Here is a 22,998-nt window from a genome sequence, read left to right on the forward strand (position 1 = left end):
ACTTGCAGAGTTTTGCAGAGCTTCAACAAAGACTTTTTACTCCTGTTAATTTTGACCATGCCCATAAAGGATATACATTTCCAGTTGTTACAAGAAGGAATAGAGATATACGACTCTATGAGGCCCTAAATCCTTCAATACATGTGGTAGATCTCCACACTGCAACATAGACCAATCTCCCCAGAATTTCTGATGACATTATTAATAATTCATATTCAATGTTTCAATTGCAAACCTTGCTTAATCTTCAATCAGTGTCACTACAGAATCCTGGCCCTATTTCACAGCTCTTCAGAGTGGAATTTTGTACAACCCTTTTAAAAGGGAAGTTCTTCTCAAACAAAATTGTCTATCAGGCAGATTTAAACATTTTTGTCACCCTTAGATTCAACAGACCTGTTGTGCAGACACAATTACATAAAAGTAAAATAGGTAAACAAGGTAAACAAATATGCTTAGAAGACAAAGCTGACTAACTATATGTTTCCTATTTAGGAGATAGAACATAGAATTTGAAGGCAGATAAGAACTGCTTGGCCCATCTAGTTTGCCCATGTTTTAACCTGTGGTAACCTCAGACTCAATTTTATCCTTTATTCTTTCTAAGGATATCCTTATATATATCCCAAGCATGTTTAAATTGCTCTACTGTATTAGCCTCTACCACCTCTGGGATGCTATTTCACTTATCCACTACCCTTTCTGTGAAGTAGTTTTTCCTCAAATTTTCTCTGAACCTACTTCCTTCCAGTTTCAGTGCATGTCCTCGTGTTCTAATACTTATCTTCCTTTGAAGAATGTTTCCCTCCTGTACCTTGCTCAAACCCTTGATACATTTCAAAGTTTCTATCATGTCCACTGTCTCGAACACCCCAGCCTGTCTCAGATACAGCAATCTGAACAGCTGGTGATTACTGGTGTTACCTTAGTTAATTAACAATGAATACACCTATTCTGCCACCACAAAGGATTTATTATGGTGTCCTTACGTTCACTAGAACTTCTTATTAATGTTTCACACTTAAATCACATACACATGTAGCATGAGCCTCCCCGGGCTTCGTAAGTTCACAAAAAACCACGGAAAATACGCTAGATTCAATTTATTTAATCTGAAAAATGTTTCCAAATCTTATTTACAAAAATTAACAACAAATATATACAATATGTTGCACAGAAGAGTTTCAGAAAATAAAATATGAAATAAAATCAGAGTACTACTTACAAGGTAGACTGGCTGTGTGTGAGTGAACACAATTGAAAAGTATGAGACATTTCAGTCTTGATAGACCCCTCATGAAATGTACAATCTGATGTCTAAGGCGGAAGATTTTAAACCATTTCTTCCTTAGAAATTAAGCTGTCAATAAAGACAGATTGATCTTCCAAATGTCAAAGGGCTTTCGAAGTGAGCTGAGATCGGAATTTCCACAGGATCTTGAAGTCTCCCTTCTGCTCGTTCCTACAATTTGATTAAGTCTAACTTCTCTGCTTACACAAACTATTCAGAGATTTTTCTGTCGCTGGGACTGGCTACTTGCACAAGCCCATTGACACTTGCCTAGTTCAGACTCAGGTTTGTTAACAAAATACACTTTGAAAAGTTACATAAAATATTCACAGTGTTATACATAAATTCAACAAAAAATGACAATAAGTCATTAGATATATTACATTTTGTCACATCATCATAATTTATTTATATAGCACCACTAGTTCTGCAGCACTGTACAGAGAACACATTCACATCAGTCCCTGTCCCATTGGAGCTTACAGTCTAAATTCCCTAACATACACACACAGAAACACAGCCTAGGGTCATTTTGATAGTAGCCAATTAAGCTACTAGTATGTTTTTTTTGGATTTTTTGGGAGGAAACCGGAGCATCCGGAGGAAACCCACGCAAAAACGGGGAGAACATACAAACTCCACACAGATAAGACCATGGTCGGAATTAGAACTCATGACCCCAGTGCTGTGAGGCAGACGTGCATTTTAGCCTTTCCAGGTAAATTTTGTGCTGTAGGCCATGCACTATTTTAGTTGCCCTTCTTTGTACAGTCTCTAATGTATTTATAGCCTTCTGGAGATATGGTTTCCAGAATTGAACACAGTATTCTAGAGGAGGCTGTACTGATGACCTGTACAGCAGCAGTATTACTTATTTTTGCTAATGATTCCTTTCTCTATGTAACAAAGCATCTGACTAGCCTTTTTCATTGCTTTGTTACATTGCTTACCTGCCTATAGTCACCTATATCCCTTTCCGGCATAGTAGTTTCCATTATAGTGCCATTAATACTATATTTATTCTCTGGGTTTTTAAGATTCGAGTTCATAATACTGCATTTTTTGGCATTAAACTGTTGTTGCCACTCTCTTGATCATTCCTCTAGCCTACCTAGGTCATCACTCATTTGTTTTACCCCTACTGGTGTGCCTACCCTGTTGCATATGTTTGTGTCATCTGTGAAAAGGCATACTTTTCCTTATTTGAAATGTTCCCAATAAAGATATTAAAAATCACTGGTCCAAGTACAGATTATTGAGGAATTCATTCCACTGGTAACCTCTCTCTCCTGTGAATGCACTCCATTTACTATAACTCTCCGTTATCTATCCTGCAAGATATTATCCATCCAACCATCTTAGAATCCAATCCCAAGCTTTTGAGTTTATTTAACAGTCTGTGATGTGGAACAGTATCAAAAGCCTTACTAAAATCTAGATAAGTTACATCTACAGCCCCTTCCCCCCACTTGATCTATTACTTTGGAACCTGTCACACACCAATAAAGCATTATGTGAGTGGATTTAACAAATGAGCGTGACAGTTTTTGTCCCAAAGACACTCAGTCTGTGTACCGAGTAAATTACACATTTAGGGTGAGTAATCCAAAGAATAAATCTGATTTTCTTTTGGCATCCTTTGGATCAATACAGCTAGAGTTTAGAAATTGTTGAACTAAATAGACTTGTGTCATTTTCACCCTAACTAACTATGTAGTGTACCATTCCATCACACAAGGTGACCCCTTGAGAAAGTCTTACATTGGAGGATGAAACGCGTTGGGGATTTGTGTGCTTGCTGTCCAGGACCCGTGTTGTCAGTTTGGGCTTACTGGCCAGGATTGCCCCACCTGATGCTTTCAACACACGAGGATTAGGACAGATAAGCTGTTTTTTATTTGTATTAATGTATGAGCAATTTATATTTGGAGCTGCAGTGTGAGGCCTGTGCCTTTTTTTTTAATAAATATTCCTTTGTATGTAGTCCTGCTTGGCGGTATCACACTATTGTGCTTATTTGTGAGTTCCAGCTACCCTGGAGTTACACTGTTGGGAATATCTATAATTTGTTCCAGATGTCCATCTTAGACGGTACCTAGAGAAGATCATCATATGCAATCATTGAAGCTGATATTGTCTGGATCTCTGGTACGGGAATTACACGCATGTGGAAAATTCACTAAGAGTCACATTTAATACACTATGTTTGGCGCCATTTCTTGTCTTTTAGACTTTTGAAATTGTTGAACTAAATAGACTTGTGTCATTTTCACCCTAACTAACTATGTAGTGTACCATTCCATCACACAAGGGGCCAGATAGGCACATCACCTGACCTAACACTTCATTAGGCTTGGCTATTTTAGCACCTCCAGTGCTAGGCTCATCACTCCAGTGGACCAGCTATTCTGCATTTTTCTAATTTTCCTCCATTTTATATATTTATTTTACTGTGTACCACCTCTTTAGTGTTATTTAATTAGTCTCATAAATTCATCAATTTGTGCACCTTTGTGCATGTGGGGACTCCCTCAACTATTAAGTAATATCAGTGTATTACAATTTAAGTCAAACTCTCTTGAGACTATCCACAGGATAGTTGTAATGACCTCAACCAGGTTCATTATTCTTTAAGTAACTTTATTTGTAGGATTAAAAATAATCTTTGGGATAATGTAATCCTATTTCCCAAATACTATATCCACCATCCTAAATGCCTAAACCAGTAAAAGTAAATGTGTCCTTATGAAGTGCGACTTATGCTGCAAAACTTGTAGCATGTGGAATATGTAGCGTTAGCTATGGAATATGTAGCGCTAGCCATCAACGTTCCCTATTGTCATTTGGGAAATCATCAGTGCTATAGGTAGCAAGCTCAACTCTGGGTATCATACCTGACCCACATTATGAGCATTGATCTTTTTCTAGGCAGTTTATCTTACATACCGATTCTACAGTAAAAAAACTAGAAAATACAGCAATGACAGTATATCAGTCTCTGGACTTAGTAACCATTGATGGTGGTTTTATTAATAACATAAACAGTATCAGAATCAGTAAAGTTTCTCTGAATGATGTATTAGTCACAATAGCATTTATATTACTAGGAAACACCAATGTGTGCCAACAAATGCTAAGTTGTGCTTAGCTTTGATAATTTATCCATTGCACTGAACTACCCAGAGAAACGTATTAGTCATGACATTTTAAGATTGTTAAGGATTGACCCTAAGTCACATACTTGAGACAATATCCTAGGGTATTTTCATAATGAAAACACATTGTCTAATGTTCTGGCCCTGATTATTAGAACACCTTTTCATTGGCAATGGTAAAAAGAAAAGCAGCACAACCTTGTTTTGCTCCTGTGCTCAATATGGTTTTAAGAAAGTGCTTTGATACAAGGTGGTATACAGGGGATATATTTACTAGACTGCAGGTTTGAAAAAGTGGAGAGGTTGTATACAGCAACAAATCAGATTCTAGCTGTCATTTTGAAAAATGTACTGAATAAATTATAACTAGAATCTGATTGCTTGCTATAGGCAACATCTCTACTAAACCCACAAAAACCCACAGTTTAGTAAAAATTCTCCAATATGTTGAAAGTATGGTAAAAATAGCATTAAAAATATGCAAATACTTAGCTAATGCTTTTATGCCAGAATAGCTCTGATAGACCTGTGGAAGAAGAACATTGTCTTGCCCATCAACTAAAAATGTAAACTCTGATTAGATTGAATTCTATGGGCCTGAATATGAGCTAGAAGCAAAGCAAAAATTGAGCAAATTTTGCACCATGTTGCAAACCATGTTTGCATTGAAGTGAGAGGTAAATTTAAAATGTGGAGACAGATTTATAGATGAGAAAGGACATGTCAAAGATCAACTTAAAATTCAGAGTAAAAATAAATCTGTCCAGTTTTTGTGTGCTACATGCAAGAGCAGACCATTTTTCCCTTGTGTGCAAAAATATGAATTAATCTGTACCCCTTGCATAGTAACATGATTTTATCCCTCAGATATGCCTATATAAGATCTATACAGTAGAGTAGGGGATCTATGTTAAATATTACAGCCATTCAAACAAAACAAAAAAATAGGAATGTGGTCAGCAAAAAAGATGTCAGCTTCAACTGAATAACACAAATCATACTTTGAGGAAAAGGATGAGCATTTGTCCACTTCTCTCATACCTAAAGTAAAATGTGTAAAACAGTGAAGCTCTTGAGGAAATTGTTCCAGACAGTGTGGTATTATACTTATTGGGTGCTAGTCATGTGGTTGCAATAAGAAAATAATTCTTGTTTAATGTATTTCAGTAATTCAGTTTACCTTTCAAGGAAAAAATGAGGGATGTTTTTGGTGGTTGATACATAGAGCACTCTGTCTAGTTAAGTGGAAGAACTGGTGTGCATTTTGTTATTATCCAGGAGACAACGATAAACTTTAGGTGGAAGCAATAGTAATCACTATGAACATTGTGGGTGTGGGGTGTTATGTCCGTAACTATCATTTAAAATACGGATTGTCCGATGTAAACACTGTGGTTTAAAAGCACAAAGGATTTGTTAGCAAAGAATAAAATGTCAAAGATTGATATCCATATGCATGCTCCCGTTGGCACCTCCGTAAGCTTCAATCAGAATGCTCTGGCTTTGAAAGCAAGACAGCTACAATTTATACACTGCACAGTCTTTATTTAGGTTGAAGGGTCTTAGCCTCACAACAACTCAGTACAGCATTGGTGGATTCTTCTGGTCTTTGTTCATAGAATTGCTAGCTGTCCTCTAAAAGGTTCCCGCCTCTAGTCCTGTTTAAACTGTTTTTTATGACCCCCTGTGAGCTGGACATTTAGTGTATTAAAATGTGATATTATTTATACCTAGCATTTGCAAGGTGCGAACTCTACACAAATAACTCTGGCAATGTTTTCTAGCAATTGCGAACAAATTGATACCAAACTGTATTTCAGATATAGATAACATTACTTAGCTTCATCACCACTTTATATTTTATTACAAAGATAAAAATAAACATTAAACATACTTAAATGTGTGCTAAAAATTATGTTGTGTATGAATCGTACCAGAACTAATTGTCGTGTGCAGAAATTGTTTATTTACCATTTTCATCTGATTATTTAACTTCGACGCTACTAATACAAGTAATGTAGCAACAGAAGGAATCAGCAGTAAGATTATATGAATATCCTACATCATTTCACTGTAAAATATTTGTATACTCTACGATTTGCTAAAAGTTAATATTTTTTGGATTGTAGTACATTAAAACAATTTACAGCAAATAATTACAGTGAAATAAAAAAACACATTTTTATTTACCTACACAACAACACTATAGTGCCGTCTTATTAATCTTTGATACAAATGATTGCAGTAGTTGAAACTTACTTGTTGAACTATAATAGCAGATGAAAAGCACGTGCATATCATTAATCCTGTTTTTTGTGGCACAATTAATCAGCTACAGATAGTAAAACCCATGTGGTGATAGGGTGTAGGGAATTGTTTTTAAATAAAGTTACAAAGAAAACACTCATTCTCTGCCATAATGTGAAAAGCTTAACCCCAGTCATATGTTACATTTAAATGGTTAGATTTAAACTATTTAATTCTTGCATACAAATTCCATGGTTTGAGTCGGCAACTTTTATGTACCGATACTGGCTATTCTATTATTTGCTCATTTGATTTAGAAATATTTTAAGTTAAAAATATTGAAAAAGGTTTAAATAGACACAGGGGTAAAATATTCTGTTTATAATGTATTATTGGTATTGTTTATTATTGCAAAAGATGACAGTTTATAATTCACAATTTTAGCAAATACATGTTTCAAATAATTCATTAATAGTAAACTTCCTGTGAATTAGTTTGGAAGTAGATGTGAAATCACTGCATGCTTTTGCTAGGTACATACTTTCTACAAAATATGAATAAGTAATGAACAAAAAAACACTTAGCTATATAAGAGAGAGAAACTGGAACCATCTTGGATGTTTTTGTAGAGTTAGCTCTCTATGAAACAATACATCGCACAACAAGCTTCTCTTCACAGTGTGTCTGTTTGTCATTCTATTTATTTATTTATCACTGTATAACATCAAAAGAACATACATAGAAGTCTGTGCCTTATGCAGAACCTTTTACTTTCGTCACAGAAAAGTGAACTAAAGGCATTAGATACATTAAAAATCTTAACGGTTAAATATATTAAATGTTACATTAAAATATGGTTAAGTGTAGAGGAGATAAAGTTTCTATTGTCACTGTGATCAGCTCTATAACAATACTAGCAATGCTACTGAATGTTCTGTATAACATGTTGGGTGAGTAGTGGTTGGGGTGTAAAATTCAACCTTTTCTAAATTCTGTTCATGCTAAGGAAAGCAAAACAAAACTTCAGTAAGGCAGCTGCCAATCATAAGAATAACACCAATCATATAAACTACATAGATGACCCCAAGTGTGTCTGTGAAAAAAAAAAATCATCTGCAAGAGATCCAATTATTGTTATATCTCCATGTTCATTTTTAGAGAGTTCATTAGCCTTACTACCCTCACAGTGAACAACCTCTTTCTAAGGTGGTTATGGAATCACAAACAACTGTACAGTATCCTCTTACAAAAGGTCTTTGTTTATCAATTGCATTGCCAATAGAGAAAATGCTAAAAATTACCTGCTCCAGACTTGTTTGTGTAATAGAATAGCTTTCGATTAGATGCTCTTTTTTCATAGTATCCAAAACATAAAATAAATCTCCCAAGCAATCTGCTTGTTGTGCTACATGATATTCCAAGGTACTCAGATGCTGCCCCTGAATTAAAGACGGTATACACATTATGTACAATATATATATATATATATATATATATATATATATATATATATATATATATATATATATATTTGGCTTAAAATAACAGTTTGCCAAATTTCAGTAGAGCCCAAGAAAAACCTTCAAAACTTCATAGATTTAAATGTAAATACAGACACTTAATAATAATACTCACAACAATAAGGATTTTTTTTTTTGCATTTCTTAACAAAAACATTCATTATGAACTATACTTTTTTTTATAACACATTTGGACATCATGGTGTCAAAGTGATTAGCATTGCTGCCTGGGTTCAATTACAACCAAAGCACTCTGGCCCTAATTCAAGTCTGAACTATTACAAAAGTATATTTGGTTAGGTAGAAAAAATGCCTATTAAGAAACAGAAAGTTCAGAAAGAAGATCTAACAGTTAATTCAAAAGACTCAGGCACCTACAAATGAAAATCTCTGGTATTTGGAAAAACCTTAATGAGATGCTGATACCTCTTGTTGAAGCTGGAAACTTGGGTCATAAAGGAGGAAAAAAACGACCCTTGGTATTATGTATTCTATACCCTAGGCCATGTCAGTCAAAAAGAATATTGTATTCATGAAGTTATTTTTTTAAAGCTATGAAGGAATGACTTATGCCTACAAAGTTGGAGATTTGGGGAAAATTTAAAGAAAAGATGTAAAACAGCACATTTTAATATCACTAACATTTACATTCATACCTTTAGACATGCTCCTGGAAAATGATGCTTAAAGGAATCAGAGACAGCATATGCGGAAACTGAATCTTTATTGAGCTGCACAATCACTGAGTAACCATCTCCAAACCTAAAAATAGAGGATCACAGATGTTACTTTTTATTTAATGTATATAGGGTTTGTGAACATAGATATGAGGATTTTGCTTTAGTAAATCTATATATTTTTTTATTACCTGTTATTTTTCATTAAAACGTATCCATACATCACACATACTGGATGGATTAAAGTGTTGCAAATCTATGACATGATTTAATAACTAATTATAGCTATTAGTTCGGCTCTCTTCCTTGAGTCAGCTATTATTAATGTACTATTACATTTTATTCAGTAAAATCTTCATATAAGTTTAAAAAGTCAGTGCTTTCTCAACAGTCTTTATGTAGATTATTTAAACTCCATTAGCATTATCAACTAATATAATAGTATAAAATATTGTACCCTTATGTTTTTCACGTATCTGTCTCAAAAATAATTTGTAAAATGTATCATCTCATTGTGGTCTGCTCATTTTGAGCTACTGAGCTACAGTATGTGAACACAAGTTTTACATATGCTGTTTACAGTCATAATAAAACAAAATTATGTCTGATACTTTATCTGTCAAATAAGACCTATTGTAAACATTAAAATGGTTTTATCTCAGGAAATGTTACATAAAAACTAATGCAGCCTCCCCTTGGTGAAACTGATATGCATGTATGATATCTAATTACCACTTAAAATATCATTATGGCTGCACATCTTTTTGAAGCATTTTCAGATATGTTAGTTTGAGGTAAAAAGACACAATTACATTGTATTTAGGTACAAAATGTACAACATTAATGTTTTCTTACTAAGTTGTGATACAGTAGATCACCATTGTATGACAGCAAATGCTACTACTATTAAAATATAATGTCAACGCTGACATCGCATTTAAAGCAGTTTTGTCCACACCCATAACTCTGATTAGTTTACTACTGGAGCACTGCAATTCAAAATTGCAAAATTAGATTTGGCAAAAATGTGGCAAATTTGTTTTTTTCACTGGAACTCCAATGACTGTAGTCTTAGCCCCCCAACCCCCCACCTGCTGGTGGATAAGTCAGCCTGCGTGAATGCATTATGCCATAGTTTGATGAGTTCATTGTGGAAGAACTTGACTAGCCCCCAAAGAGCCTTGACCTCAACCCCCAAATTCTCACAGAAACACTCCAACATCTTGTGGAAAGCCTTCCAAGAAGAGTGGAAGCTGTTACCACTGCAAAAGGGGGGCAACTCCATATTAAAGTATATGTATATGTCAGGGGCACTAGGAGTTTTACCCAGAATTCACCAGGTGTAGCTACACTTACCAGAAGTGCGGACCTCTGGGTAGTGTGGTGAATCAGTGGAACCATACAGTAGAATAGAGGAAAGGAATGTCAATAGTATAAATGCTGAGTCTTGGCACCGTGGAACTGTGATGGTACAGCAGTTTAGTAAACAGGATAAAATGAGGGAAGAGTCCAAGTGCCTTAGCATGCAGGTAGCATATAGCAGGCCAGTACTTGATAACTGGATAACGTTAGGCAAAGACCAGTCAACAATATAGTAGAAGAGTCAGCGACTTGCAGCTACAATACAGAGGCACTTGTAGACTTTAGTCCAGCTAATAGGTACCATACAGAGTAGTAGCTATATCACAGAGAAACATGAATGGTCTACAGCTGGTAAGTTTCACCACGGATATGTAGAGAAGACTTGTCCAGCGCAGGTGTGTAACAGAATAGCGTGAGTGGTCTGCGATTGGCAAGTTGTACCACTGATGTGAAGGGAAGACTTGTCCATGCACAGGCATGGAACGGAGTAACATGAGTGTTCTGCAATAGGCAAGTTTTACCACTGATGTGTAGAGAAGACTTGTCCATGTGCAGGCGTGGAACGGAGTAACGTGAGTGGTCTGCAATAGGCAAGTTGTACTACTGATGTGAAGGGAAGACTTGTCCAGGTGCAGGCGTGGAACGGAGTAACGTGAGTGGTCTGCAATAGGCAAGTTGTACCACTGATGTGAAGGGAAGACTTGTCCAGGTGCAGGCATGGAACGGAGTAACGTGAGTGGTCTGCAATAGGCAAGTTGTACCACTGATGTGAAGGGAAGACATGTCCAGGTGCAGGCATGTAACGGAGCAATGTGAGTGGTCTGCAATAGGCAAGTTGTACCACTGATATGGAGAGAAGACTTGTCCAAAAGCAGGCAGGTAACGGAGGTAGCGAGAGTAGTCTGCAATGGGTAAGTTCTACAACCAATGTGGAGAGGAGACTTGTCCAGGAGCAGACAGGTAACGGGGGTAGCGAGAGTAGTCTGCAGCGGGTAAGTTCTACTACCGATGTAGAGAGGAGACTTGTCCAGGAGCAGGCAGGTAACGGAGGTAGCGAGAGTAGTCTGCAGCGGGTAAGTTCTACTACCGATGTGGAGAAGAGACTTGTCCAGGGCAAACGGATAACACGAGCAGAAACAGGAAACACCTCAGAGTCTCAAGGAATGAGAACCAAGAACAGGCAAAGGTAATAGGGCAACAGGTGCCTTAAGTACTGAGAGGTGATTAATTAACCAATGAGACTAGAGGCGAGGTATTAACAGTTCAGGGTTTCTGCACATGCGCAATCTTAGTCAAGATGGCGGACAGCCGCGGCTCAGGAGAGGTGTCGACAGGAGCGAGAGAGACCCATGTCCCAACCTAGAGGCACTAACAGTCCGGTGAGTGACAGTATGTGAATACAATGTCAATACAGTCCTTGTTGGATGGGCAAGCATCCGACTACCTTTGTCTATAAAGTGTGTGTGTGTGCGTGTGTGTGTGCATGTCTCTCTCTCTCTCTCTATATATATAGCTGCAGCGCCACCTGCTGGGCAGAGTTATACACTGACCTATATATTTCTTGAAGGAGAAGTGACAGTTGGGAGTGGATGGTGGTTGCCGGGGGTGACAGTGGGGAGTTTTTAACACCTTAAGTAGCTTGATAAAGGATGTGGCGATGAAGATGAAGGATGAGGTGATGGAGAAAAATTATGAGGTGGTGACATGTGGACAAAACCACGTTAAAAAAGGGCGCTTGCGTCGGGAAGTAACGCTCTTCCACTGAGGAGGCCTGGGCTAGGCCCAAATGCATGAAAAGAACCTTTTTAACACCTTAAGTAGCTTGATTTGACTAGAATGTATGAGTATCATGCACGGGTTAACTTGTGTGTGTATATATATATATATATATATATATATATATATATATAAAGAGAGAGACAGAGAGAGAGAGAATAGAGTTGGAGGCAGCCGCAGATATGCCTATTAGCTAGCATATCTGTTGTGGCTGTTGTACCCCTTTGATCGTCATTATCAGCACGGACCTTGCTAGTAATTAAAAGTAGATGGAGTTGGCATGTTGACAATTAACATGTCGACATTCACAATATATACACCATTAGGTCGACATGATCATTAGGCTGACGCAGTTAAAAGGGCAACATGTAAAATGTCTACAGGTTGTGACAGTTAAAGTGTCGACATAAATTATTAGATTTAAAACAGCAATACAAGGGGAAAAATAAAAGAACTAAATGTAAAATGAAAAAATAAAAATGGTGTGCCCCCGTCCCCCCAAACAGCATAACCAATACTAGTGTTGCCAGCCTAAACTGGTGCTAGCAAAATTGAGGGAACAAAAAATATGGGGTCCCCTCAATTTTACTATTATCAGCAGTAGGCTTGGGGTCCCCCTGCCATAAAGCCAATCCAGTCCCCTGGTAAAAACGGAGCTAGCTTTCCTAGAAAGATATGCTCCAACAAATAAAGGTGTACCCAGACATATACTGATAGCACTAGTGCTGTTTTCACAATCCTGGGTAATGATAATGTTTTGATTGTGAACAAACAATTTGTGGCCAGGCTGCCATTAAGTGTGTTCTTGCATGCCGAGACACCAGCATACCCATTGCTGCCAGGGCATGCTGACACTTGGGTGACCACATGTGTCAGCATGCCCAAGCACCAAGGGCCTGCTGGACCTGTAGTACACCAGTGTAAAAATTGCTTTAATTGAAATATATCACCCCTATGCAACCCTCATTTACAGTCTGTGTTATTTACCTAGATCCTTCATCTGCAATACATTCATAGATTCTTGGCAAAATAAAAAATCCTGATAGATGGCGCTAAACTAGCCCCTAGCAACTCCACTACAAAATAAGGTCTTAGGGCACTGCTCATATCTATAACATGGAGCTTTTCAATGGCTTGAACTCATGGCTTGAGTTCAATGATAATCATCAACATTAACCTCTGCAGTGTAAAAAATCATCATGACACATGGATGTGAAGGGGTTAATTGTTTTGTTGGTTTTTTTTTACAATATCTGTGATTAAATTAGTTTGTGATTGTATTTTTGCATAAGTGAGAAAATGACTAAAATCAATCAAAGTTATATTATTATTATTATTATTATTATTATTATTTATTTATAGGGCGCCACTAGGTATCCGTAGCGCCGTACAGGGACAGACAGAAATACAGTACAGGGTGAGACATCACGGAACAGTTAACAAAATGCACAGTAACTCGAAAGCTCAAAGTACAGCTAGATGACAGGCGAGAGCCCCAGCGGGGTAGCTAGAGGGGTAGAAGGGCCTCACGGAAGAGACAAGGAGCTGGAGAGCAGAGTTAAGGTGGTGGAGAACAGGAGGATAGGAGGCCCTGCTCGAAGGAGCGTACAATCTAAGGGGAGGGTAGAACGGACAGAGACGCAAGGGTAGGAGGAGGAAAGGGGGAGAGCGGAGGCAAAGACGGAGGGGAGGGGGGGAGAGGAGAGCGACGAGGATGGAGGTAGGTGGGAGACAGGAAGGAGGGCTATAAGGAAGAGGTGGGTTTTTAAGGCCCGTTTGAAGCTGGACAAGTTGGGTGAAATTCTAATGGAGCGGGGGAGCTGGTTCCAGTGGAGGGGGGCAGCACGGGAGAAGTCTTGGATGCGAGCGTGGGAGGAGGTGACCAGGGGGGAAGAGAGGCGACGGTCATTGGCTGAACGCAGAGGGCGGGATGGAGCATGGATGGAGATGAGGCTGGAGATGTAGGGAGCGGTGGAGTTGGAGAGGGCCTTGAAGGTAAGTGTAAAGAGCTTGAACACGATTCTGTAGGGGAAGGGGAGCCAGTGAAGGGATTGGTAGAGGGGGGAGACAGAGGAGGAGTGGTGAGAAAGGAAAATAAGCCGAGCGGCAGCATTGAGAACGGAGCGAAGGGGGGCGAGATGAGAGCGGGGGATGCCAGCAAAGAGGAGGTTGCAGTAGTCTAAGCGGGAGATGATAAGAGAGTGGAGTGGCGTCTTGGGAGAGGAAGGGCCGAATGCGCGCGATGTTGCGCAGCTGGAAGCGGCAAGATTTTTGCAAGTGAGAGAATGTGAGGGCCAAAGGAGAGAGAGGAGTCGAGGATGACACCGAAGCAGCGAAGTTGAGGAACAGGGGAAAGAGAGGAGTTGAGTACAGTGATAGAGAGGTCGGAAGGGCAGGGGGAATGAGCGGGAGGATAGACAATTAGTTTGTTTTTCGCAAGACTAAGTTTGAGAAATTTAGAGGACATCCAGAAGGAGATGGCAGAGAGGCAGTCGGACACCCTGGAGAGGAGGGAGGGAGAGAGATCAGGAGAGGTAGAGTTGGGTGTCATCCGCATAAAGGTGGTACTTGAGACCAAAGGAGCTGATGAGTTTGCCCAGGGAAGAGGTGTAAAGAGAGAACAGTAGGGGTCAGAGAACAGAGCCTTGGGGGACCCCTACTGGAAGGGAGGAGGGGGGGAGAGAGATCGAGAGATGGTGACAGAGAAGGAACGGTCAGCAAGGTAAGAGGTGAACCAGGACAGGACGGAGCCAGAGAGGCCAAAGGATTGAAGGGTGTGGAGCAGGAGTGGGTGGTCAACGGTGTCAAAGGCCGCTGAGAGATCCAAGAGAATGAGAAGGGAGAAGTGTCCCCTGGCCTTAGCAGAGAGGAGATCATTGGAGACTGTGGCCAGGGCAGTTTCGGTGGAGTGGAGAGGGCGGAAGCCAGATTGAAGAGGGTCACTATTAATCTTCCAGTTCTGTCACCACTAAGAATTGGTTCAATAGCTGACAGGCTTAGGAGATGCACAGCTATTTTCTAACACATTTTATCTATACATTTTTGGAGACATACAACTCTACATAAGGCCCTTTATATATACATATATGTTTCATAATTAAGTGCATGTCATTACCTGTTTTTAATGTGCTGAGGAGAACCAATGCATTTAAAGCTTCCATTGACCATTATGGCAAGCCTTGTACAAAGAGCTTCACATTCTTCCATACTGGAGAAAAATAAAAAAGGGGAATAAATAGCTGCACTTTAATACAACCTAAAATAGTAGTGGTGATCAGTAATATGCCAGTACTAAACATTAATGGGCAATAGTATGCTATTAGAAAATATTGATGCTGAATAAAATGCCTGCAATATTCAGTAATCCAGTAATAATCAATAATCAAACAGTAAAATGCAAATACATTTTTTTAGCAGTAATGATGTTGCCATACATTTCAAATGATGGTAATAATGGGGAGATTGAATAATGCTTATATTCAGTATATTTAAATAGACCAAGACAAATTCAAAAGGATACCGAACAAGTTTTAAATAATTTTACCGACCTGTGAGAGGTAAGAACGGCTGCACAACCCTCATACACTTCGTTTTTTATTGCTTTCCAAAGTTGACGCTTTGAGCAAGGATCCATTCCAGAACTGGGCTCATCCTGTAGATTATTTACACTCTTTAAAATCCATTCATATTCTAAGTGATATAGAGCAAATAAATAAATGGCTGATACATTTATATGCATCTGTTAGGTTGGTTGTTCAAACTGCTTCTCTTCATCAGCATAGCAGTATATTATATTATATTGTCCTGAAATATACTATTAAATTTAAAATTTACTGTATCACTAATAATCTTACAACTAAACATTAAACATAAAAATGTTTCATAACTGGTGCATAAGTGCTAACAACTCAATTTTTATAGTAAGGGAATTCCTAGTGAACTTACATTTACTTATGATTCTAGGTTTTGATAAAATAAAGTTAATGTTAATTCATAAAGATTAATATAGATGGACAGTTAAACATAGTTAATAATTTAGGCAATAATTAAATATATAGTTATTTTCCCGTCCTATACACATAGGCATTACTATCAGGTGTTCAATGCCTTAAAGCATATTAAACCCTAATAGTTGATTAAAAAACGGTAAGCAAATGGAACTGTATACAAACTTTCTGTCAAGCATTCACTTCATGTCAGCTTCCATATTTCATGCAGCATTTAACACATACTTGCCAACTTTATGTTGCTGGCATCCGGGAGAAAAGGGGTGTGGTGGGATAGCAGAAGGGGCGGAGAGGGGCAATTTGTGTTATTTTCGTCATTTTGTCACGGAGGGTACGGCTAAAAACATGCTAAAACAACAATGGAAGTCTATAGCAGCAGGCTACAAGCACTTGTCAGCATATATTTGGAATATTGTCAGAACTTCCTGTGTCTTTTATTACAATAGAGATATGATGATAATATGACACTCAGTGTCACTAAATGATATCATCACCATGATGTTCATCCTCGCCTCCTTCCCCACTGCCTACAGAAAATTAGAGCCTGTGAACGGGGTTAAAGTCCTATATCTGCTTCACCCTGGTACTTAGAATCTCAAATGCAACCATGTTTGAAAGAGGGAAGTCCCCTCTTCAAATGATTTGCATGCTTAATAGTTATTTTCTGATGAACACCAGACAATAAAACCCTACAATACAAAAAGAATTAGAAGTCCAGTGATGGAGCAGGAGGCACACATTTCTTCCATCCTGCTTTCAAAATAATAAGGAGCATCTTTATTTGAAACATGGGAGTTCCATATTTCAAGTTATATATCCTTTTTTGTCCATTTTAGGTAGATTTTTATTTTTTTGTAGTGACAGGAGGTATAAGCAAACTAACGATATTTTCTGGAAATTCAGAGTCTTCTAAAGAAACAAGTATAATTGACGTCGGTACCACACTAACAAATGATTGATATTTGTATTCAAATGTGACCAACACAAAAAGTGCCAAAACAGGCTCTGCGAGAGAATGAGTTCATGTAAATATCTATACAGCAAAATAAGTGGAAGCAACCCAATGCATAAAAACATGCAGACATGGTCAAGAAGTTCAGTTGTTGTTCTGACCAGAAAGGGGAAAGAAATGTGTGCTAAGTGATTTTGATTGTGGAATAATTGTTGGTGCCAGACAGGGTGGTTTGAGTAACTCAGAAACTGCTGATCTCCTGGGATTTCCAAGCACAAAGTTTACAGAGAATGGTGCTCAAAACACAAAACATCCAGTGCGTGTCAGTTCTGTGGGCAAAAATGCCCTGTTAATGAAAGATGTCAGATAAGAATGGCCAGACTTGTTCAAGATGACGAGTAGGTGACAGCAACTCAAATAGCCATAAGTTTCAAAAGTGGTATGCAGAAGAGCATCTCTGACTGCATGGCACATTGAACCATGATGAGGATGGGCTACATCAGCAGAAGACAACAAGAGATTCCACTCCTGTCAGCTTAAAGGAAACTAAGGCTACAATGGGCACAGGTTTACCAAAACTGGCCAGTTGAAGAATGAAAAAATGTCTGGCAAAGCTCGATTTCTGCTGCAATATTCAGATGGTAGATTTAGAACTTGGCATAAACAACAAGAATTTCATGAATCCAATGTCACAAAGCAAACATCATATCCAGCTGATTGCATGAACATGACAGTAAGTGTAGTGTACTCCAATCGCTTCCACAGTCACCAGATCTCAATCCAATAGAGCACCTTTTGTTTGTGGTAGACCGGAAGATTCACACCATGAATGAGCAGCCGACAAATCTACAGTGTGTGAGGTTATCATGTTACATGGACCAGAATCCATAAGGAATGATTTCCAGTACCCTGTTGAATCCACGCCACAAGAATTCAATCCTCTGAGAGAAGTCAATTCCAAGCACAGTTCAGTATGGTGGTCCATAAAAGCAGCATCTGCTAGTTCCAACCATAATTTCTGCTCTAGTTTATATTTTTGCTAAGAACCCCAGTTACTGATGCAGCCCTGTTAGCAAAATTACTCACAAGTCATCAGTGATAAATGACCAGACCCAATAAAGCCATTTCGACCTGGACTATTGGCTTACAGCTTCCATTTTACTCAACTGTGGTTTAACCTTATCCTGATCTATTACGTAGCCCAAATATATGGCTTCTGTAATTGCAATAGCAGGATTTGCAGTTATCCCAGCTGTTCTTAACAAATCCAAAACTGGACAAATGGAAGGCTCAGTCTGGAATATAACACCACATTATCCGTGCATGTGACTTCATAAGCAGTATGGTGTTTCAGAACTCAATCCATGAGCATTCAGAAAATGATATGTGCCTGTGTAAACTATATTGGTAGACCTTATACTGAAAATGGTCAAAATGAGTAGCAAATGCTAGATAGATGTGGAGCTTGCCAGTAACCTTTGGTCAAATGTAATGTTGCCATTGGATAAAGTCTTGTCTAGCTCATTAACTTCTGACATAGGATGAGCATCAAAACAAGACAGGCTGTTCAAGTGCCTGAAATCATTGCTAAAACAAATTGTCCCATCTGGCTCTAGAACCATCACAAATGGACTTGACAAATCATTCAAATACAACGTTATGTAATTCCCAGGTTGCGATATCTCACATGTTGCATCCCCTAAAAGAGTTTGAACCTTCTGTCAGTGACATTTTACATACTACTTCTCTATACATTTGTTCCTTCATTGTGGACTTAAAGGTAAAGTTTTCTGGAGTTATCTATTTGTTCCCAAATTATTTGCTCAAATAGAGGAAACCTGTGAACCAGGATTAAGGAAAATGGCATGTTGCCTTTTTACCAAAATTTGCAGAAATTTAGTCTTGTGTCTTGGCAATGCTGTGGATGCAAAAGACCTGAACAATTGGTATCCATTCCTGGACTGTAGGAGGTAATATAGTTGTTGATGCCAGAGTCAACTGACTATCCAAATCCAGTATTCCAGGAAAAATATGTCGTAAATTAAGATAGTTATTCTGAAAAAGTATGTCATTCCAGACCATGGACTCATTTTTCAATAGGTGAGAATGGTCTGCAATAGCCAGAAAATGCTGCATTCTATCTATCATTTTTGCAGAGTAGGACATTGAAAACGGATATGACACATTTAAAGCAAACTGCTTTAACAGCTTATTCCTATATAAGCTATATTAAAGCTTATTCCTAACAACCTTCTCTCCAGTTGAACCAGAGACCATCTCTTTCATTTCTGGTACAGAACCAATCAGATTTTCAAACTTTCCTTCTGCGAGTATTCTGGTACACAATGGAGGTGTAGATTTCAGTCAATTCTGGTTAGCATCAAACCTGTCTACTACTGCAATTAGCCCATAATAAGCTTGGGATCACTCTGTCTGGACAAACCAGGTCAGTAATTGAGTGACTGGTGCACAACCAGAAAACAGATAGAGAAAGGGGCAAATTCACGCCAGGTCAGTAATGTCTAGTAAAATTCAGCAAGCTACAACAGAAAAGAAGGCTACATTTGGTATTAAACAGAATCCTCATCAGCCACAAAAACATAAGGAGATGGTTTACATTTATCTATAAGTGGTTTTGGGAATGTTGAACTTTACTTTTATTACTTTGTGACTAATTAGTAACATTTTAAAGCTTTCAGAATTGTCTAACCTGTCATGCTTCTACATCAGTAGAGATAAAATTTCACAATATGGCAATTTAAAACAACTGAAAACAATTTGATGTAGTTGTAAAACTTTGAGACACTTATAGACAACATTTGTTTCCAGATTTTTTTGTCATCTAGAGCGCCAAGGCAATTGGGAAATGTGTAGTTTCAAGAAATGTATAACAGTTTCTCACATATTATCTGTGGGCTATAGCATTACTTTCCAGGTGCCTCCAGATTACTTTGCATGTCTCAAGAACAATTTCACAAATTCAGTCATTTGCACAATAAGAACTTGAAGAGAAGGGAAGCAAACCATTATTCAGACAGCAGATATATTAAATGAAAGGAAACCATTTTTTTCATAAAATGTAACAAAAACACTTCTATATAAAGAAATACAAATTGTACTTCTTTGGATACCTTTCTATAACACACACACAATAGTGATTATAAATTGCATGCATTGGCTAATGGAAGTTCTAGCAAAGATAAAATGAAATCAGAGAAATATTTTCATTTCTTGAAATTACAAATTTCTACTCAACAATAGCAACAAATCAGTGAATTAAAAAGTTCTGACAATAACTCAGGAAACAAACATAGCAGGTATAAAGAAAAACTAATAAAATCAGTTAGATTCAATTTAAACAACTGTAGATTAAGGAATACTGAGCGCTCTATTTGGAAAAAAGATATTAGAAACAAAAGAGAGTCCTATAACTTTAATAAAAGCATTTCTTATGATGGAGAACTTCTACACATGCCATTGTACTTCCCATTGACTTATAATATATTTTTTTCTTGTAGGGGGTCAAATATAATATGATGAAAAATACAGATTATAATAAGTAATCATAAGGTAACTAACAGCTTGTCCTCGTGTTGCTGTTAGATTGTTCAAAGTGAAAATAGTCTTATGGGAATAAAAATAAATTTTGGTGGGTATTGCTAAGATGTGAGAAACTAATGGGTAAACCCTGCATCTTGCCTGCTCTTTAAAGGGTCTCATTCTATTTATTATTTCATCATGGTGTAAAAACTAATCTCGGAATGAACAGAAACACAGAAAAAATATTGGATATACTCTGAACAAAACTTTATCCTCACTTCTCCAACAAAACTCTTATTTATACCAACAATTCCACACCATGCATTTGTGATGAAGCACGTATTTACCACGATGAATGTGCTTTTTTTTAAAAGAAAGCAAAATAAGTTTTCCCCAAAATAACTTGTACAAAATGCTGCAGCCATTCTTTATGGAAGCTTTGAGACCTGTTAATGAATTTATATGTCAAGATTATAAATCATTATGTTCAATTTCTGTAAGAAAAAGTACAGTTGCAGTATGTCATTTCATTTTTCTTTCAATTTTCTAATATTAACAACAAAACAGTATATCATATTTTCCTTACATTATTAATGTGTTCATTTGTTTATTTCACTGTTTCTTATGCTGTATTTGTGTTGCTTTTATTAATTTTGCTTAAATGTATTACATTATGTCAAACTCACAATACTATATTTTAGAATGTATCACATTTTAGTTAACACAATCAGATTGCATGTTTATTATGTTCATTTCACCAGCAGTAGTATTTGAGGTCTTCCAATCAAAGCTATTGCAGCAGACAATTTTCTTTTGGTGCCTCCACTGTAAGTACCGACCAGTTTGTCAATGTGATCATCAAGACCTAAACGGCTGCATAAACCACTTGAAACCTGTAAAACATCCAGAAAGAAGATGCTTAAATTATTATTCTATATCCACGTTTAATAATATAGCAGAAAAAGGAAAGGAAAATGCAAAGCAGTAGTTAAAGTGGAGAGATTGTAAGCTGTTGCTTCATTATTTTAGATGCATGACACTAATGTTTTACTGACTAGTGTATTTAGCTGACTGGCCCAATGCCCTTGTGTACCTACATTTAAAGTACGCATAAGTAGAAATTCTCAGCCATTGAGTGAGGAGCAGAGTCTATTTGAATAATCAATGGTCCCTATGGGAACACACTGTTAATTTACAGTTATAAATCATTAATCTATGGTCAGTATGTCTGGTATTACATTATACCATTATATGGATGCTTGAATGTTAGATGCTTAGGGGCATATGCGATTAGGATTCACACTCGCGATTACGCATCAAGTGTCATTACGGTCCTGCAACAACGTGGAAAAATCCAGAATGTTGCGGTAACGGGATCCATGCAGCTGCACATACTCACGGCCGCAAATCCTAATTGAATATGCCCCTTGATGTTGTTTGACATCCTGGATGATGGCCAAAAGAGCTATACACAGTCTAGAGACCCGATGAAGGGGAGCTAACATCAGAGAGCTGCATCCAATGAATTTCCAGAGCCTACACAAGATTACATACAAAGTACTTGAGATTTAATGATTATGTTGCTTATGACATCAATGGCCACCTCCCACAGAACTGAGACATGAAGGGGTGTATCAAGCTCCAGATGCAACTACTTTAACAGCACCAGCCTTGGAAGCAAAGTTCAGCAGCTATCTGGCATTTACTTCTGCTTCTGAATGTGATCATTGCATTCCAAAATGGCAATATAATTATTAATTAGATGTAGTGGAGAAGTCTTATTATTTATTAGGAGAACGGTGCAACTACTAATATTTATTAGATGCATGGGAATGCTGTTAAATCTTATTTTAGGAGAACAAGGGTATTATTTATAAGAAGAGAGGGGCACTACTTTCACATTTATTATGGGGCAACACTTACAACAAGTGACAGAATGCATTGGTGCCCATATGCTTGCTGGTACTTGTAGTTCCACAAGGGCATGCACTACATTTTACTGTATTTCCCTGATACCCACCTGCCAGGAGTAACAGGAGTGCCTGAAATGCTGTAGTTTGATTATTGGCTTGCATCATCCCCTAGAGGTCTGGGCCCTATATAGTGTAGCTCTTGGCTTATAGCCAATGCATGGTAAAACTGGATGTTTCCCATTTGATTTTACCAGAAAGTTTTGCCTAAAATACTAGTGGTTTATTCTAAGCTGACAGCAATTTAGGGGTTTGCAAACCTCCACACAATGGATGCAGTTTTAGTTTTCGGCCTCCATATGGCAGTAGTTTGGGATTGAAAATGCAGCAGATTGAGATTGAAAACCACATCCAATTTGTGCTGAAGGAGGAGGTGTCAAAATAACAGGAGGCATAGCTGGCCTCCAATATCTCTTATGTTGAAGTTGTACCGGTGAAGGTGAATAAGGAGCTCTGTGGTCCCCTAGTAATGTATGTAATATAAATAGCATACTATACGTA

The 22,998-nt window shown here is 37.8% G+C and overlaps 1 protein-coding gene across 1 annotated transcript in view; it reads right to left on the reverse strand.

Annotated features, from left to right (window-relative positions):
• Nucleotides 1–22,998, reverse strand: part of LOC142158572 (ATP-binding cassette sub-family A member 13-like) — a 126,495-nt gene that overhangs the window by 61,332 nt on the left and 42,165 nt on the right. The window contains exons 5-9 of the mRNA XM_075212652.1: nucleotides 21,286–21,420; nucleotides 15,577–15,680; nucleotides 15,144–15,236; nucleotides 8,870–8,975; nucleotides 7,995–8,132 (exon numbers count right to left, since the gene is read on the reverse strand). Coding sequence (XP_075068753.1) covers nucleotides 7,995–8,132; nucleotides 8,870–8,975; nucleotides 15,144–15,236; nucleotides 15,577–15,680; nucleotides 21,286–21,420 — 576 coding nt within the window. The remainder of the gene's footprint in view (nucleotides 1–7,994; nucleotides 8,133–8,869; nucleotides 8,976–15,143; nucleotides 15,237–15,576; nucleotides 15,681–21,285; nucleotides 21,421–22,998) is intronic.

The sequence above is a fragment of the Mixophyes fleayi genome, chromosome 5 (assembly GCF_038048845.1).
Source record: "Mixophyes fleayi isolate aMixFle1 chromosome 5, aMixFle1.hap1, whole genome shotgun sequence".
NCBI classification, from domain to species: domain Eukaryota; kingdom Metazoa; phylum Chordata; class Amphibia; order Anura; family Limnodynastidae; genus Mixophyes; species Mixophyes fleayi.